The following is a 19,564-nucleotide window of genomic DNA, read 5'->3' as shown; positions in this document are numbered from 1 at the left end:
TTATAGGAAATAATAAAATGAATCTTGTGAACCCCTTATTCAACCCAAGAACGGGAACAATACCAATAACCGACATTATCTATGTGCTTCTCCCCTAAAGCTAACCCCCACCCTCCTTCCCTCAATTGTAACGAACAATCCTTTATTTTGTGTATACTATTTTAACTACCTTATGGTAAAATGTGAGAATTAAACAAGATGAATTCCTACCTTCATCTATGAACATTACAATGATTTTGATGAAGGGCATTAGACCCTTTGGGAAATACACAGATACCTGAGAGAGCAAAGCAAGCAACAGACCTGACACTCAATACATTCTGGTTTAATTGGATCTATCAAAAAAAATTTACCAAGTACATAGTTTATGACTGCATCCTTAAATAAACAAGGGATTGGTGGTGATCTCTCAGAATTTGGGCAGACTAAAGAGATTTATGAACCAAACAACTCCCCAGCACCCCACCCAGGGCCACTCTGTCAAACAGGTAGCTTCCTGGTTGCCAGCCCTCTCCTCTCTCTCCTTTCTGCAACTTTTTCTCAACTGGCATTAAGGGCCAGAAGTTGAGTCTCTGATACTTGATAGTTAATATGAAACTTCCATCCGCTCTGTCCTATACATGATGACAAATAAATCTCCCTTAAGTGCAGGCCCTGTCATGTTATTCTATACTAGTCCAGAAACCCACAATGATTCCTTAAGAGATATATCTCCTAAATCCCTACCCTGGTACTCAAAGCCCTTTGAGATCTGATCCTAACCAATCTTTCCAACCTTCTCTATCCTGTTAAACTGACCTACTTGTTATTCCCTATGCATGCCTCCCATTTTAACCAATGTTAAGATTCTGCTCATACTATTGATCAAAGTGTAGTCTGTAGACCAGCAGCATCAGTTTTATCTGGGAGCTTGTGAGAAATGAAGGATCTCAGGCCCCAACCCAGACCTACTAAATCAGAATCTGCATTTTAATAAGATTCTCAGGTGATGCAAATGCATGTTAAATTTTGAGAACAACTGTAAAACTATCAAATGTTCTTCCATGGTGCTTGAAATTGTTATTATCTCCCTGCAGAACACATGAGCACCTAGAAAGCAAAGTGCTATCCAAATTATGTACCTAAGATATGCTGTTCAGCCCTCAGAAATTAAGGAATGCACTAAGTGAATACTCAACAAAGTTCTACAGATTGACTAATTTGGTTTCAGTAATGCAGCTAAAAAGATAACTAAAATCACCATCCTTCACTCTATGGTCTGACAAATCAGAATAAACACAGACATCATACAATACACACACAGTCTTTTAGGGATAGAATTCTTAATAGGAAATAAAACTGTAAAAGAAAGTGATGCTAAAGCCTGACATAAACATCCAAACTGTTTTTGGGTCAACTAGACAATCGCTCTAAGTTCCTTTAAACTAGAACTGAGGACCCACACTTACTTGATGGGCTCTAAGGTCATTTGGGACTCTAATATTTAAGGAGTCTATGATTCTAGGGAACATCACTTCTGCACTGTCCCAGAAGTGACTGGACAAATCAGGGAGAGCCCTGAGATTAAGTCTGAAGCTGCAAAGCCTGACTTCCTCTCTTAGTTCTCTCTAAACCCCAGCTTCTCTATACCCTCCCTGAAAAGCTCCTGCTCTGCACATGTGTCTGCTATTATGACCCATGCCCCACCCCACCCCCATCTCCTGGCACTTCAAACTTCCCCTTGCCTCCATGAGCTGTCACTGTCACACCTCTCTCCCCTAGTCTGTACTTAGCTTCTCAGTCTTTCACACAGTTCAACACTGCCAAGGTGACAATGAGCTAAATTAATCTGTGCTAGAAGAAGAAAGTTAGGAGAGAAATATGTCCTGCTAACCTGTCCTAATCAGCAAGAGTCTCCTTCCTGTGTGTAAATCTTTAAGAACTTTCTGGAGAGAAGTGAGGTGAGGTATCATTAAATCATACTCTGTAGTGAAGGGGCAGGACAAAGGGAGAATCTGCCCTTTGGACCTCTTAAATATTTTTATTCACTGAACACAGTTTCAATTTTATCTCTGCCAAGGGCCTCTGATATGGGTCTTTGGGGCTTTGACCCAAAGCTATTTCACATCTCAAAAATGGAATCATTACAGTTACCACACATCTCTCCCACATTTTGCAAATAGCTTTTTGCACACTGTCCAGTTCAATTTATATCAACACATCATATTTTCTTACACACCTAAGCAATAAACAGAATACTGTCAGAGTTAAGTTTTTAACCCAGTGTCCTGTGTATGCGATTATTCGTGGACAATTCTGCTCATCCTTATAAGGTCCCTCCTGAACCCAAAGGCTAGTTACAAAGTTGAACTTCGGGCTTTCCCTCAGAACCTAGGTACCCTTTCCTCTGATTTCCCAAGAAATATACAGGTCAGGGAAGTATATTTCTCATAATAGAGGTTAAGAGCTCTCTGAACTAGAGATGGACTATGTGGATTTTACTGCTGGTTTCACCACTCACTAGCTATGTGACTTTGGGCAATCTGTATAACCTATATAAGCTTATTCTTCCTCACTTATAAAATGAGAATAATAGTAATTGTACATCTTGGGGTTTGTGAAGAATGAATAATGAAAAGCATATAAAGTGTTTAATACAGTGCCTGGGTATTAATCTTATTTTATAATTGTTAAAAATCATAACTCAGAACGGATTGTACATGGTCTTTTTTTTTTTTAATTTGCAAAGCCTGCTTAATGCTACAGATTCCTCTCTCTGGAACTCTTCTAGTTACACATAGCTCTAGCACATGCCGCTGTCCATGTGGTGGGTAACCTGACTCCCATCTAAGGACAGTATGTGGTCTTAGCTGTCCTGTGCACACAGTATTCCTCTTGGCAATAACTCTATGTGTGTGTAGGGCAAACAGAAATGGAAAGGCCTCTTTTAAAAGTCAGGCATGATTTTATAACATAAACACTTACATACTCAAGGAGTGGCATCGAAAAGGACAAATATCCTCTATGTTAGGTGAAATATAAAAGGAAATAAAAGTTTTAAGGTTAAATATTAGTCTCTTCTGAACTTAGCAGGATGGGAAAGACATTAGGAGGAATCTAATCTCCCCCACCTCCAAGATGACTTCCCAACTGGCTTATCTACTTCAGAGTGCAACCACCAGAGAGGGTAACATTTGGGCTAAAGTAATGGCTCTTACTGTTTTTTTATTGTTATTTTATTTTATTTTATTTTAATTATTTTTTTTTAATATATGAAATTTATTGTCAAATTGGTTTCCATACAACACCCAGTGCTCATCCCAAAAGATGCCTTCTTCAATGCCCATCACCTACCCTCCCCTCCCTCCCACCCCCCATCAACCCTCAGTTTGTTCTCAGCATAAGAGTCTCTTATGCTTTGGCTCTCTCCCACTCTAAACTCTTTTTTAAAAACAAGAGAAAGGCTGGAGAAATTGGTATCTTTGTGTGCCCCATTCTATCAGAGTATTAACATATATATAAAACAGGTAAGTTTTGATGTGGGCTTGAGGAAGTGATAGCTTTGGAGGGCCCAATCTAAAGGAAGAAAACTCTACGGGAAAGGGTTCTGGAGAGTCAGTGATGACAGAGGTGGAGAGAGCTTACAAAATATAAACTTTCATCAATTTGGTAGGTCTGCCAAAAGTTGGATTGAAGGTGGTTGACTGCTTCCAAGACAGTTAACTCTAAGCAAGTCTTCTCCTGACATCCCTCATCAGCACAGTCACTGCCAGTGCTGGAGAATGAGACCAGAAGATAATGCAGATTATTCTCCTAGAGTCTAGGCCTCTGCCACCACGGCTCCTTTGTCCCAGGGCTGGTTCAGTTTCAATATTTTATGCTCAAGTAATAAAAAAGAATCTGCCAAACCCAACCATGAGCTAAATTCAAAAACTCTAACAATACTAAGTAAAAAGTAGCTTGCCACATAATTCAAACCAAACATCTGTTTGTCTTAGTATTTGAGTCATAAGACCAGAATTTTTTATAACAAGAATTCTATAAATTGGGTTTTTGACAACTAGTTCCCATACTGCCATAACTGAGGGTCCAAGAAATCACAACAAAACAAACTGAGAGAAGTTTCCCTTCAAAAGACAAAGAATAGTGGCACCTGGGTGGCTCAGTTGACTAAGCATCCAACTTCTCATTTTGGCTCAGGTCATGATCTCACAGTCTTGAAATCAAGCTTTGAGTTGGGCTCCTTGCACTGGGCATGGAGCCTGCTTAAGATTCTCTCACTCTTCCTCTGCCCCTCCCCCTGCTCATGCTCACGCATGCTCTCTCTCTGCCACCCTCTCTCTCAAAAAAAAAAAAAAAAAAAAGAGAGCGAGAGAGAAAGAAAGAAAGAAAATAAATAAATAAATAAATAAATAAATAAATAAATAAATTATTGCAACACTTGCTCTTAGAGCCCTATGCCAGGTGAGAAATTCAAGAGAAATTCAACTACCCTGGGGCCACCATCATGTGAAAAATCCAAGCCACAGGAAGAGGCCCTGGAGGAAGAGATTCCATGTGAAGAGAAAAAAAGAAAGACAAACACAAAGACAGACACTAAGCAGCACCAAGGTGCCAGACATGTTAGTAAGGAAAATATCCTGGAAAAATGCACTTTCTAGGCCCAGCTGCCTCAACTGACAACATGTGGATCAGAAATGAACTACTCAGCTAATGCTTCTCCAATTCCTGACCTAAAACAACAAGTCACAAAAGCAAAGACCATACACCTCAAAAGAGCCCCTTAGTCAGCAAGAGTTTCAAGGTACGTCACAGTTTTTTCCAAGCCCACTCAGATCTCAGCACCAGAGAGAGGAAGTAGTGACATTCCTGCTCATGACCAGGCATCATGTTGGAGAAGCATTCTAAGAAAGGCCATGCACAATGTGGACCCTGATAATAGGAAAACCAGAACAGTAAAGATTGAGACACATAGAGAGCCAAATAGAACTCTGTATGCTACTTAGAATCTAGTAGTTATCTTTTAAAACAGTTTTGTAGAGGGCCACCTGGGTGGCTCAGTCAGTTAAGCCTTCGACTTCGGCTCAGGTCATGATCTCACGGTTCATGAATTGGAGCCCCGTGTCAGGCTCTGTGCTGACAGCTTGGAGCCTGGAGCCTGTTTCAGATTCTGTGTCTCCTCCTCTCTCTGCACTTCCCCAACTTGCACTCTGTCTCTATCTCTCAAAAATAAACAGTAAAAATAATAATGATAAAAATTTTTAAATAAAATAGCTTCGTAGAAAGACGAATGCATAAAAAAGATGTAGTGTATACACACACACACACACACACACACACACACACACACACACACACACACTGGAATATTGCACAGCCATAAAAAAGGATGAGATCTTGCCATTTGCAACAACAGATAAACCTAGAGGGTATTTTGCTGAGTGAAATAAGTCAAACTGAGAACAACAAATACCGTATGATATCACTCATATGTGTAATCTAAAAAACAAAACAAATGAATACAAACAAACAAAAAGCAGAATCAGACCTAAAAATATAGAGAACTGGAAGCTGCCAGAGAGAAGGGGGTGGGTGAGGACATGCGCGAAATGGATGCAGGGGAGTGGGAGATATGGGCTTTCAGTAATATATTAAATAAGTCATAGGAATAAAAGGCACATCATAAGAAATAGAGCAATGATATTGTAAAAGCATCATATGGTGACAAACGGCAGCTATACTTGTGAAGAGAATAGTATAACATAAAAAGATGTTAAATAGATGAATCACTATGTTGTACACCTGAAACAACATAACTTGTGTCAACTATACTCAAATAAAAAATTAACAAAATATAAAAATTAAATTAAAGAGCTGCATAGACTTAGTAGTTTTACATCAAAACACTATTTAGTTACTGCAGAAAACTGTAAGAACTAGGTAAGTGAATATTTTATACTAACACGGAGAGACATAACTGCTAATCTCCTTAGTATAGATCTATTTGGCACTGTGTAAAACCAAGAATTTTGACAAACTTTAGGGAAGAGCAAAACATTAAGTATGATCAGGTAAAATCTCTAGTTGTCTAGAAAACAACAGCCCATGCTTCACATTAGTTTAAAAATAAAAACAGGTGGGGTGCCTGGGTGGCTCAGTCAGTTAGGCATCTGACTTCGGCTCAGGTTATGATCTCATGGTCCGTGAGTTCAAGCCCCGTGTCAAACTCTGTGCTGACAGCTCAGAGCCTAGAGCCTGTTTCAGATTCTGTGTCTCCCTCTCTCTCTGACCCTCCCCCATTCATGCTGTCTCTCCCTGTCTCAAAAACAAATAAATATTAAAAAAAATTTAAAAATTTTAAAAAAATAAAAATAAAAACAGGTAATTTCTTTTTTTTTCTTTCTGAAAAGCAAGACAGAAAGAACAAAAAATGGAGAGACAGAACCAAGCATGAAGGTAGTATGGTAAAGCATAAAGACATCTGGAAAAATAAAAACGCACTATTGCTAGAAAATGGTCTAGATAAACGGGAAGAAATGAGGTCCGTTGGTACAACTCCCTATGTACTACAACTTTCTTAAGAACTTTCCAAAACCATCATCAAAATACTCAGTGTCAGACACCATCTTTTCTTAAAACCTGAGTCTGTTCACAAGCCAAATCTATTCATTTCTGCAGGGCACCCATGGGCCACAGACAAGAGGAACTCTGCCATTGCTCAAAAACTGGTAGAAATCAGTGGCACCTGGGTGGCTCAGTCAGTTAAGCATCCAATTCTTGGTTTTGACTCAGATCATGATTTCACAGGTTTGAGCCCCACATTGGGCTCGGTGCCAACCTCAAGAAGCCTGCTTGGGATTCTCCCTCTCTCTCTGCCCCTCCCCTGCTCTGTCTCTCTCAAATTAAATAAATAAACTTCTTGAAAAAGTGACAGAAATCATCACACATAGACACAACTGACAACTCCTTTTCTAACTGAACTCAGGTACTTCTTTCCTCAACTACTACTTCTTCCTCCTCTTGCTCTGTTAGGTATAATGTGAAAACAAACAGTGTCTTCGCAGAATCTGGTGCTTTGTGGACAATGCAAATTAATGAGCTTTCTGTAAATATACGTTCTGTAAATATAGTATGGGACTTGTTATCAAGCAAGAGATAAACATTTAAGATAAACACTAAATCATAAAATAGGCAAACAAAAAACATATTGAGACAGCACAATAAACTTCTCCATCAAGTCAAATAAGTAACACTTAAGAAGAATGCACCAACTTTAGCTTAGTATGTGAATTTTCACTAAGTTTTCTCACTACAATGTGACATTTTAAGACACTGAAATATATGTTGCTAATCTGTCTTATATCACTTCTCTTTCCCCAATTTTTGCCTAATGTAGCTACTATCAGATTCTTCAGTTGTTCACTTTTAAATAGCTCAAATAGTCTATTTTTCAGGCCACTGCACCTATATTATATCCATGAAGCTAGTATAACTCTGCAGACATCCTAGCTATTCATGCAATGTTATAAGGGCATCAGCATTGTTCATTTGTATGATCTCTATGTATCTTGTCATCTTTCCAGGGTAAGACTGCCAAGTCTTGGACTCTTCATTTGGTGGAGTCTAATTCTGTTCTCTCTACAAAGAGCTAGGGTTACACTCAGCAAAGGTTACCATTTACGTGAGCCATGAAGCCTACTAGCATAACTCATCATGAAAGTAAAATCCCTAGTTATTTTTTCTCTCAAGGACATCCCGAGTGCTACCTAAAATCAAGAAGGAACTCTTCAGGACAAGTTGTGTGTAGGGCCCACACATATTTAGAATCCACATTTTCACTCTGATACTCTGGAGTGTGGCATTATTTCATAGCAGTCAAGCAAAGGGTTGCTTTTTTTCCCTTTGAAAACCTCCTTTTCTAATCCCTAGAGGAAAATACATGAGAATTGAATTCAAAGACTACAGTAGCTTTAGCCACAGAACTCAATATTTTAAAATGAGCTTTCATTTTAAAATTCTTCCTTTTCTAGAAATAGAGGAGAAGTAGTGTTCTCACATTCAGTTTTGTTTCATCACTTAACCAAATGAGTTCTGAAAGGTTTGCTTTCATAAATAAGTAACACTTTTAACCATTTAAGTAATTTCTAAAACTCAGCTCATCTTTCAGACCTCTGGGTTCTGGAGTAGCCTAAATGCCACCACTTCTGCTTTTAGGTCCAGTGTGCATCTTTCTTTCTCTTATCCTCTGATAGAATTTCATCTGCTCAGGTAATTACAGAAATCAGAGATTTTAAAGCATAATCAGGCCCTGAGAATTTAAAAATACTTAAAAAGAGCTAAGAGACCTAGAAGAAATTTCAGGGACCATCTCACTTCTCACTTCTCATTAGATATGAGAAAACTGAGACCCCAAAGGGTCTTCCCCAAGGTCATATAACTAATTGACTGATCTAGAATCAAAATCTAGATTTTCTCAATCCTGAATTGGCACTCTCTTTCCCAAATTACCTGGTCTCTCTATATTTTCATCCTTTTCGATACGATCTTCAGACACAGATTGTTTAATTCATGCTAACCCAAAGTAAGATGCAGGGTACTTCTTGGTTCCATTAGTTATCACCATCTCCTTTCATTGGCTGGAAGATCAGAGACAGGAGAGAAAGTCCTGCCAGGCCTCCTCACTCCATGGATTAAGTGACAGCATGGGCTGTCTGGTGCCTTGCCCAGGAAGACTGATTGTTCCTGCTTAGAACAGGAAGTATCTGGAATGTTAGGAGGCACAGTATCACCTTCCCTTTATAAGGACTGGATTTTCTGTTTTTTTGTTCTCATTTGCCTAGGGACATCAGACAATTTCAAGTTGGGCAAAAACCTAAATCTCATCCACCACCAAGACTATTCTGTTGATGTTTTCTAGCTTCTCCTATGAGACATGCCAAGGGGCTTAGAGGAAACTCTAGCCTCTTGAACCAACTGACCTTATATTTATTTGTAAGGCATGTTTCTTCCAAGAAGTTCCAAAAGTTTCATACACACTCTCTCACTTGATCCTTCCCTTCCCATGAGGGGAAGCATTTCATTTTTATCTTCCTGCCACAGCCACAGTGTCCCTGATGTATACACAATTTCTCTCCAGGGTCTAACACTCAAAGGTTAGAGTCTCTAGAAGCCACACATTCTCAGCTGAAGTATCAGCCAACTGCACTATTCTAGGCACTAGGGTGCTTAGTGTTCACCAGAGTGAACAGCTCCATGACTTCATGGAGCTTACATACAAAGTAAAAAGGCTGTTTCATTACCCACTGAATTCAGAACCATAAATACAATGGATCCTGATAAAAGAAAAACAATCACTACAGTCTCAACTACTGAGAGGAATATCCACAGTTTTACATTTATCTGGTAATACAGAATCTATTTGCTAGGGGTGTATATGGATTGCACTAGAAGACAGGAGATTTGTATTCTAATCCTGACTCCTGTACCAACAAATTGCATGACCTTGAGCAAATAATGTAACCTCTCTGGCCCTTAATTTTATTTTTTGAAGATGATAGGCAAGATTTCCCATGTCTTTCTTGATCTTCAATGACTGGTGATGGGTTAACTCCACCTAGGATGGCTGGTATGGTATGAAGATTGACTGCCAACATCGGAAGAGAAGGAATCTACTTCATTCGTTCTTATTTGTAGGATGGGGTTGAAGGCAAAAGTGCAAAACACTGCACACCTTCTAAGATTATTAATAGCATCTCCCTATGCATTAATCTATGAAATCAATCAGTGCCTCACCTACTCTCTGTTCAATACTGGGATAGATACTTTGAGGATGGGAGACATTTGAAAAGATCTTTAATGTTAAGGAGCTTCCAAATGAAAGTACGCAATAGTAAATAACTCAAAACAAAAGTGTATGAAAGAGGTTTTTAAATTCACAAGAGAAGGAAATCAAAGAGAGCTAAATTAGAAACCCCTGAGGAAAGGTGGAACTTTACCTGTATCTCTACATAACAACCACTATCACAACAATAATGGCAGCTAACATTTATTGAGTGCTTGATATGTGGTACATGTATGCATTAAGTACTTCTGTGGGCTATCTCATTTAATCCTCAAAACAACCCCAGAAATAAATGCTATTTTTGTGCCTATTTTACAGAATGGGAAACATGACGCTTAGAGAGAAGCCTAATATACTTGATAAATAGTAAATCCAGGCAATGTGATCCCATAGTGTTCTTCACCATTGAATGGCTATGGAATGCTTTCTCCACAAGTGACATAAAGAGATAAGCACAGTATCTGGCAGCTTAATGTTCCCTATATTATTTGTTTTCTTTTTCTACCCACCCCCCACAAGTATTCACCCCACCACTACACATTCCCATCCCAACTCACATACCTACACACTTCATATTTTCCAATTTTAACAACCTTCTAAGTTCTGTTGAAGGTCGACTCTGGGAATGAAGTTTTCTCACAACAGTCAAGCTTGGTCATAGTACATATTTCTAACAGCCTATTGGGTGACTGGTTCTGTGCTATTCTGCGAGGTCACTGGCAGTATTTAATGTCTATGACATTAACACTTTTGATGTCTTACAGCACTGTTAAGGTAGTTTCTATATTATTATTATACATCTTCTGCACTGTTAAGGTAGTTTCTATATCATTATTATACATCTTCTGCATGACTGATCTTTTCATACAGTTTCATTGTGACAGCTAACTCTAAATTCCTTTGTGTTGTTCCTGGGGTCTTAGCATAGAAGACATCAGAAAGTATTCAAAAGTTCAAAAGCTGAGGTGTTTCAAGTGGCCCCGCCCCAGACTGCACAGAATTCTCAACACAGCCAAAGGGCAAGCAGGCCCAAGCCTGGGCATTCTGGCAAGTCACCCACCAGAATGACAGAAGGCCAGTCAACAAACACAACTCTGGCATGACTAAGAGGAAGGGGGTCGGGAGTCTCAGTTCCCTTTCTTCAGTGTTCAATGTTACTAAAGAAAATAAAGACTCAGCACAATGTGGTTCCCAGTCAAAAAAGCAAAAAGCTGACGTGTTTGTGAAGTTTTCATTCATTAGAAAAATGATCCAAGTCAAATAAATACAGGCAACACTTCGAGGTTTGAATCTACCCTGTTTAGAGAGTCTTCAGGTACAGACTCTGTGACCAATTTTGGACATAAAGGTAATCTACACATGTTTGCAATTCCTTTAGCACATGTACTCTCACAGAACTGAACCTATCTTCTTCTGAACTACTAAATTATAATTCTACCTGTTCTTTCAAAATAAAAAAAAAACTGGGGCACCTGGGTGGCTCAGTCAGTTAAGCATCTGACTCTTGATTTTGGCTCAGGTCATGAATTCACAGTTAGTGAGTTTGAGCCCCGCATCAGGGTCTGTGTTGACAGTGCTGATTCTGCTTGGGATTCTCTCTCCCCTCCCTACCCGCCACTCTCCAACCCCGCCCCCCACTCTGCCCCTCCTCTGCTCTCTTTCAGAAATAAATAAACATTTAAAAAATAAAAGAAAAGGGGGCACCTGGGTGGCGCAGTCGGTTAAGCGTCCGACTTCAGCCAGGTCACGATCTCGCGGTCCGTGAGTTCGAGCCCCGCGTCGGGCTCTGGGCTGATGGCTCAGAGCCTGGAGCCTGTTTCCGATTCTGTGTCTCCCTCTCTCTCTGCCCCTCCCCTGTTCATGCTCTGTCTCTCTCTGTCCCAAAAATAAATAAACGTTGAAAAAAAAAATTTTTTTAAAAAATAAATAAAAGAAAAAACCAACAATCCTTAAAAAAAAAAAAAAAAGGCAACTCCAGTTCAAAGATTTTTTTTAATCTTTTACTTTATAAAATAATGTAAGTCAGTCATTTAACTAACTGAGTCACGCAGGCGCCCCTAGTAAATATTTTACATCACCAAAATTTTAGTTATAAAACTTCAAGATGATAAGGGAATTTTTAAAGACTGAAAAAGCCACTAAGAATTATGAGATTACGTATTAAGGTTAAAAGGACATTAATCTTATTCTAATGGATGGCATCAAACACTGTATGTAGAAGATTTTTTTTTAAGTGGGAACTAATTTTTTTTTTTCATTAAAGTTCTATAGTATACGGGTGCCTGGGAGGCTCATTCAGTTAAGCGTCTAACTTTGGCTCAGGTCATAATCTCACAGCTCGTGAGTTTGAGCCCTGAGTCAGGCTCTGTGCTGACAGCTCAGAGCCTACAGCCTGCTTCAGATTCTGTCTCCCTCTCTCTCTGCCCCTCCCCCGCTCACACTCTGTCTCTAAATAAACATTAAAAAATTTTTTAAAAAAGCACTAAGTATAAAGTGACCTTAGAGCCTGGGTTCTCTGGAATAGTTACAATTTCAAATATTCTACTTCCATAAGTGAATGGCTTTCTGAAAATCGTATTATTTTGTTATTCAGGCTAGTCTGTATATCTCTTCCATCTCTTCTATCTGAAAATAAAATAAAAGTTCTTTGTGGGATCATGTGATCTACATGTTGGTTTGGGTAAATAAATCATCATAGACATAGCAGGGGAAAAAATATCAGGTTACAAATTTAAGAGATCCTGACTCTAATGTCTATTGAATTACTGCCTATGAAATGACCACCAGACTTTCAAATAGCTAACACAGAGGAAATATAATCAATACTAAGACTTGCAGTACCTGTGAGGAAAACCAAAGTACTAGCACAGAAACCTGATTGTTCTTAATACTAAGAACCTAGATATATTTCTCTATTAAGTACCTACTCATAGAGATAATATGAACATTGACAACATCCTTCAACACAGCAATGTGCTTCAATAGATTTGTTATTATAATAAATATGCTGAAGACTTTCGACCAAAACACAAATTCACAGACACCAACATCTGCCCTCTGAAATGTTGTTTTTGGGAAGTGACTCAGTACCTCTTCTGGATGCCAACTGCTATAGCTCTGTAAGGGTAAATGTCTGGATTTTTTAAACTGAAAATATTAAAGTAGTTCCATCCTTAGTCAAGAATTCAGATGTTCTGGATTGACCTACTGCCTGTAAACTAATTTGCTGGTTCTGGCGTGAATACAATATAGTTGAATTAAATTTTATTAAATTCCAGTGAAATCCAGACAGAATTTCTTTTTTCTCTTTCTTACAAGGGAAGAGGGAAGAAAACGTTTCTGTCTGTGATTGTGCATGGAATATGCTACAGAAATGTCAGAGTAAGTAAAGAATGTGAATGTTCATTTGTTGCAATAAGAATATAGAGGAAATTCTACTTTAAAAAAATACACCAGGGTCACCTGGGTGGCTCAGTTAGTTAAGCATCTGACTTCACGTCAGGTCATGAGCTCTCAGTTCATGGATTCGAGCCCTGAAGCAGGTTTTGTGCTGACAGCCCAGAGCCTGGAGCCTGTTGCAGATTCTGTGTCTCCCTCTCTCTCTCTCTGTCACTCCCCCACTTAAGCTTTGTCTCTCTCTCTCTCTCTCTCTCTATCAAAAATAAATAAACCATTTTTTAAAAATTTTAAAAATAAATCAACACACCAAAAAAACTCCTAAACTTTCCCAAACTTTAATATGATTATTTGCTTTATAAATTATATCTTCCACATAATTTAAGTGTTCAGTAACAGCTCACTGATTATCAGACTAAGACAAAGGAAATTTAAAGCAGAACTATTAAGAGCCATAATCTACTAATTGATCAAAGAGAAAAAAGCTAAAATTATAATGCAAATCAAAAACAAAAGGATTATAAGTGAAAATGTGATACATTCAAATGAATACAGTGAAGCATTTCTATCAAAGCTGCCTCTAATATTTCTTTCACTGGACTGTGTTTGGTTTTGTTTCTACAACAGGATAAAGAAGAAAACCACTAGAGTTTCTTTGACCATCAGTTCCCTGGTTAATGAAACCTCCAACATCAGATCAAGTTATTCTACCTTAGTTCAACCACTGTATATTGACCCCCAAAGGGTATGTTCAGTTTTAAAAGCCTTCTGAGGGGTCCCAGTAATGGAGACACAGGCCCAGAGAAAAAGGAATTAATGCAACTTTCTTAAAAAGTATACATGAGGGGAACCTTCAGCTGCATGACCTCAAAAAAGAACAAGAAAGAAATCCACAGGTCTCAGAAATAACTCCATGGTAGTTCTGTGGGTCAGCCATTTGTTTATGTCCCAGATCATAAGAGACAGTTGGTTTCTAGGAGCTCAGTCCCATAAAAGAGTATTCCAACTATCCATGGAATGAATTCCCTTTTAATTAAAAGAAGAGGGGAGGGGGGCAGGGAGATGCTTTTACAAAGGCCTAAAAGAGAAGACAAGAGCAACTGTATAGAGGAGGAAAAAAAAGCTAGTCAGTAAAACTTACAAGTTATTTATGCCTTTTATATACAGTCTCTACATAATTGCCAAAACTTTACATTTCCCAAATGTAATTGCCTAGTGTTACATTTCACCATCTCAGCTGATGGAAAGCTGCAGGAAAGGGAAAAAAAGGTGGCACAGGAACAGATATCTCAAATAACATTTAAATTAGAAGCTTTATCCTTTTCAAAGAGGAAATCTGGGGTGTGGTGGTAGCAGCTAAAATTGATTCAGTCAGTCCATGGCCACCATGTACCTAAGTTTCAGGACCTTGACAGTATGGATGATATAGTGTCTCTTCTATTTCTTAAACCAGATGCTGAGTCCCTGCAGCAACCTGTCCAGATCCACCTGTGTTGTAGCCCCTGTGTTCACCAAGGTAACTTATCCATACTGCATGAAGTTAAGATTTTATAGATAAATTGTAGATGTTATCAAAGCGGTAAGAAGAAGGAAAAGGGAAAACTAAGAAGAACCTCAGAAATAATTGTTTTATGATGCTAAAAGTGAGTACCAGAAGGGGAGAAATTACTGTTCAATGTCACAGGGCATTACTCAGGGATAAACTCAGGGTTTATCCTATACTCTTTAGACTTTTGGTCTAGGTCAATCTCCAGCTCTGGAGGGCAATTCTTGGATTCCACTCTCCAAGTAGACTATTCTCTACCTGATCTCATGGTTTATCCGATTCTCCGAACCAGCAATAAGATGCCCTTTTGAAGAAGTCAATAAGCAAAGCAATGTCTATTTCCTGCTTGGCGAACAGTGAGACATCAGGATTAAGAAGGCTCCTGTATCATCTATGGAAAAAGCAGGATTCAATCAACGAGGCCAACCCAAAGTAAGGTGAAACCTCTAGGCTCACTGTGCCCCAGTTTCCAAAACTGACAGAAATGGAACCACTGCTTCTTTCTGGCTGAAACGAGAAGCAGGGCAGACTTAACGTGTACCAAATACAGGAAGGAAGCCATAGGAAACAATGTCATTAAGAATAAGGAGCGGGATGCCTGGGTGGCTCAGGGAGTTAAATATCTGACTCTTAATTTCAGCTCAGGTCATGATCTCACAATCATGAGATGGACAAGGTGGAGACTGGGATCTCTAACCCCCTCTCTCTCTGCCCCTCCCTTGCTCATAGGCATTTGTGTGCTCTCTGTCTCTGTCTTTCTCTTTCTCTCAAAATAAATAAATTTTTTTAGAAAAAGAAGAAGAAGGAGCATTACTCTAGATTCTGGAAGCTTGCTTGCAGCAGAGGCTGTCCACAATATGTGTTTATTATTTCTACAAGTTTCCTACTACATTCCTTCCCTGTGATAATGCAGCCCTGGTCATCAGGCCTCAAGGGCTGTGCTCGTGGTCAGTGTGTCTCACCTGATAGGACTTCAGATACTCCCTCTCTAGAGTTATAATCTGAAATGTAATTCTAGATTCTAGAGGATTCTGGAGCTGAAAACAGGAGACGAAGGGAATCGAGATTTAAGGTGGATATTTACACAAATGCCACCCATTCATGCATGCAATGTGAGATCAAACCACCTATTTTTATATACTTTTTATATAACAGTATAACTCTTCACTCTTTAAAGAAGGTTTTCAGATTATTTATCTTAAATGAGCCTCAAAACCTTAACCAAGGCTGAGCATTTTGCTAGCCTTATTTCACAGATAAAGAAGCTAAATTCCACAGAGATTAAGAGTTTCCAACTTCTGGGGCTCCTGGGTGGCTCAGTCAGTTTAAGCATCTAACCTAGGCTCAAGTCATGATCTCACAATTCATGGGTTCAATCCCGACGTTGGGTTCTGTCCTGAGAGCTCAGAGCCTGAAGCCGGCTTTGGATTCTGTGTCTCCCTCTCTCTCTGCCCCTCCCCCACCCGGTCTCTGTTTTTCTCTCTTTCTCTAAAAATAAACAAACATTTAAAAAAATTTTTGTTTTCAATAGCTCCCAAGTTTTTCAAGGGTACCTGGCTGGCTCTGTTAGAGCATGCAACTCTTGGTCTCGCAGTTATTAATTTGAACCCCACGTTGAGTAAAGAGATGAGTGAGATTACTTAAAGAGATTACTTAAGAGATTAAGAGATTACTTAAAAATAAAATCTTAAAAAAAAAAAGTTTCCAAGTTCCTATGATCAGCATCAACCAGCTAGTGGAAGAGTTGAGATTTTGGTCCAAGTCCTCTAACTCATGATTCAGAATCCTTAACAAATTACAAATACTGCCCACGCTACGTGACCGGTAATAAAGATTAAATCTATGACTATATATGAACTCAACAAAATAATACAACAAAGGGAAGAGTTTCCAACTAATTGGTTCCCTATTTTGAAAATTTAGATCTATTTTGAAAAATAGATCTTGGGGAAGTGAAAAACAGCTTTCTTTATGATATTAAGGTAAAAATAACTTCTATGTGACTGTCAAGCACACTATAAAGCACAAAGTGTCCCAGCAACTCCTTGTTTTGCTTAAAGGACAGTCAGATGTCAATAACTATGACAAAAAGCATACTTACCACAGTAGGCATCCTAAATCATTGCATATGGTGAAAGAGTTTCTTCCATTCTGTGAATTCTGTTTCTTCTTCAGCATCTTCAAGACATCTCTACAACCAGTGGTCAGTCTGTCACATTTGAATGCCACGTCCAGGCAATAACCACAGTTCAAATTCACTGGCACAGAGAGAAAAAGGAGATAGCAGACTCTGAGGACTTCCAGATTCTGAGGAGAAGTATTGTCACAAGCTTTTTGATTTGCTTTTTATTTCAATTAACCTTGAAATCTAATTCATGTTGTAAAGTTTAGTAGCTGATCTGTTACAGGCTCAGAAATTTCTATTGTTAAACAATTATTATTTCAAATCCAAGTGATTCTTCAACAAAACAACCAAAAAAGAAAAGATAGCAGGGTTTTTTGTTGTTTGTTTTATGTGTGTGTGTGACACAACAGTTTTAATGGCTGTGAAAAGATTGGTTTATTTTCACAAATTAACTATTAGTTCTTGACATACAAATAGCAAAAAAATATGAGAATAAACATATTTTTTAAGAGTAAAACAAATTAATAATGATGCATAGCTTCCTAAACATGTTTTTTTTTAAGTTTCTTACCAAATAATTAATTTAGGGAAGAGTAACAAGTATGATGATCTATCTCATGCTAAACACTGAGTTTATACTTTATAAGCAATCTTTCATTTAATCCTCACATCAAGATTTTGAAGGATGCATTACCTACATTTTATAAGAAAAGTGAAATTCAGAAACACTAAATGAGCCTCAAAACCTCAGCCAAGGCTGAGCATTTTGCTAGCCTTGCCCAAGGTTACAAAGCTAATCAATGCTGCAAGTCAGGGTTCAAGCCCAAAACAGTTCTTGCACCAAGTGAAGAAAATATACTCATTTAAAGATTAATTCAGAACTGAACATTTGTACATCACATTCAGGAAGGAAAATCTCAAATTATACAATCTCAAATTATACAATTGATACCAGCATAAAGAAAAAATTTTAAATTACCCATATTCTCATCACCCAGAGAAAACTATTAATCTTTGTTATTTTTCTACAATACTACTACAGTATGTTTATAATGGAATATGCATTGTAATTAACGAGATTAAAAGAAAGAAGTTTTCTTGAGAAAAAGAGACTACCAGAGGATTAATGGTTCAGTAATGGTTCCCAATCAGAGAATGGGATAGAAACGAAGAATTAAGGCCCAGAGAAGTAATTTTCACCTAATCACAAAGCAATTCAATGGTAGAACAGGACAAAAACACAGTTCTTCTACTACCCTGCCAAGTATTCATTCCAATATGTACCTTTTCTGGGTTTCCACAGAATTTATAGCCTGTGACTCCAGATTACAGTCAACCTTCCATTTGCTTTATTCAAGTTATTTCTCATATAACATGGCCCCTTCTTGGGGCGCCTGGGTGGCGCAGTCGGTTAAGCGTCCGACTTCAGCCAGGTCACGATCTCGCGGTCCGGGAGTTCGAGCCCCGCGTCAGGCCCTGGGCTGATGGCTCAGAGCCTGGAGCCTGTTTCCGATTCTGTGTCTCCCTCTCTCTCTGCCCCTCCCCCGTTCATGCTCTGTCTCTCTCTGTCCTAAAAATAAATAAACGTTGGGAAAAAAAAATTAAAAAAAAAAAAACATGGCCCCTTCTCCCAACTAAATTAACCATCATGTAAATTCTCTTTACTCTCGTGTTTTATCTTTCAGAAGCTTGTTTATCGTCTATTCCTGGTAAGCACAATTTTTCAACATCTTGATAATAAATGATTAAATCAAAATTTCCATCAGAAGACTTTGTCTCCTAGATCAATTTTGCCTACATGAGCAGTTTTGAGGCTACCCTATACCACCTTTTGAGTTGACACAACAAAAGCAGCAAGATAACTGGGATTTATCAGTGTATTTATTCATCTATTCATTCACTTAATATAGTACAGATGATGGCCAGGTTCCATTCTGGGCACTGAGGAGGTGTCCTGCCATCAAACACCCAAGCTGTTGACTGTCCAAGAAGTAGGGTAGGGCCCATCACACAATGGTCTTCACTGTACTAACAGTAGGTTGAACAATTCTGGCAATAATTTTTAGGTCAGTTCAGATAATCTTTCTACAGGACCTTCACGCTAAACACTAAAGCTACAGAAATCTGTAAGTCAGGGAATAAAGTGTGATGCTTGCTTTCAAGGAACTCACAGTATAGTAAAAAGATGTGTCAGAAAGACAGGACAGGTGATGGAGACTGTGCTGGGATTATTCTAGGTTGTGTTTTTAAGATTTATCATCAGGGGGCGCCTGGGTGGCGCAGTCGGTTAAGCGTCCGACTTCAGCCAGGTCACGATCTCGCGGTCCGGGAGTTCGAGCCCCGCGTCGGGCTCTGGGCTGATGGCTCAGAGCCTGGAGCCTGTTTCCGATTCTGTGTCTCCCTCTCTCTCTGCCCCTCCCCCGTTCATGCTCTGTCTCTCTCTGTCCCAAAAATAAATAAATGTTGAAAAAAAAAATTTAAAAAAAAAAAAAAAAAAAGATTTATCATCAGGAGCCCAATCAAAGACAAAAAGTCTAATCAGATGGATTTTTTAAAAACCCAGAAATACTCTATTTATTCCTAATATCTACTCTCCCTGACATCCTCCCTATTTGTTTATTAATTTGGGGTCTCCAAAAACTCTGGTCAAATTGAATCTCTTGCCTTTCCAGAGGAA

General features: G+C 38.7%; 2 protein-coding genes across 13 annotated transcripts in view; one reads left to right on the top strand and one right to left on the bottom strand.

Annotated features, from left to right (window-relative positions):
* Positions 1-19,564, bottom strand: part of KLHL3 (kelch like family member 3) — a 279,397-nt gene that overhangs the window by 239,836 nt on the left and 19,997 nt on the right. For 9 of the 12 annotated variants that reach the window (XM_086703314.1, XM_086703304.1, XM_086703339.1 and 6 more), the window contains exon 1: positions 16,864-17,015. Coding sequence is in view for 1 of the 12 variants with exons in the window: in XM_086703327.1 (XP_086559453.1) it covers positions 16,864-16,940 (77 nt within the window). In the remaining 11 variants the exon portion in view is untranslated. Of the gene's footprint in view, positions 1-8,487; positions 10,315-16,863; positions 17,021-19,564 lie in introns of those variants that run through there. The other 3 variants (XM_086703327.1, XM_086703356.1, XM_086703321.1) reach the window with 3 other exon arrangements.
* LOC147584443 (palladin-like) lies at positions 13,136-17,251 on the top strand. The gene is made up of 4 exons (XM_086703424.1): positions 13,136-13,201; positions 13,844-13,961; positions 14,670-14,732; positions 16,938-17,251. The coding sequence occupies exons 1-4, from the start codon at positions 13,176-13,178 to the stop codon at positions 17,151-17,153; spliced, it is 423 nt and encodes a 140-aa protein (XP_086559550.1). The 5' UTR covers positions 13,136-13,175; the 3' UTR covers positions 17,154-17,251.

Source organism: Puma concolor, chromosome A1, assembly GCF_028749965.1.
Source record: "Puma concolor isolate L17-30 chromosome A1, mPumCon1.1.hap2, whole genome shotgun sequence".
NCBI lineage: Eukaryota > Metazoa > Chordata > Mammalia > Carnivora > Felidae > Puma > Puma concolor.
The sequence above is the reverse complement of the archived record's forward strand: the minus strand, read 5'-3'. Positions and strand labels throughout refer to the sequence as shown.

Bases quoted from the DNA above. Each gene is read 5' to 3' on its own strand.
- LOC147584443 (XM_086703424.1), top strand. From the start codon at position 13,176: ATGGAATATGCTACAGAAATGTCAGA. The intron at 13,962-14,669 runs GTATGTTCAGTT...TTCTTAAACCAG, and splicing joins TGTATATTGACCCCCAAAGG to ATGCTGAGTCCCTGCAGCAA. The intron at 14,733-16,937 runs GTAACTTATCCA...TTTCTTCTTCAG, and splicing joins TAGCCCCTGTGTTCACCAAG to CATCTTCAAGACATCTCTAC.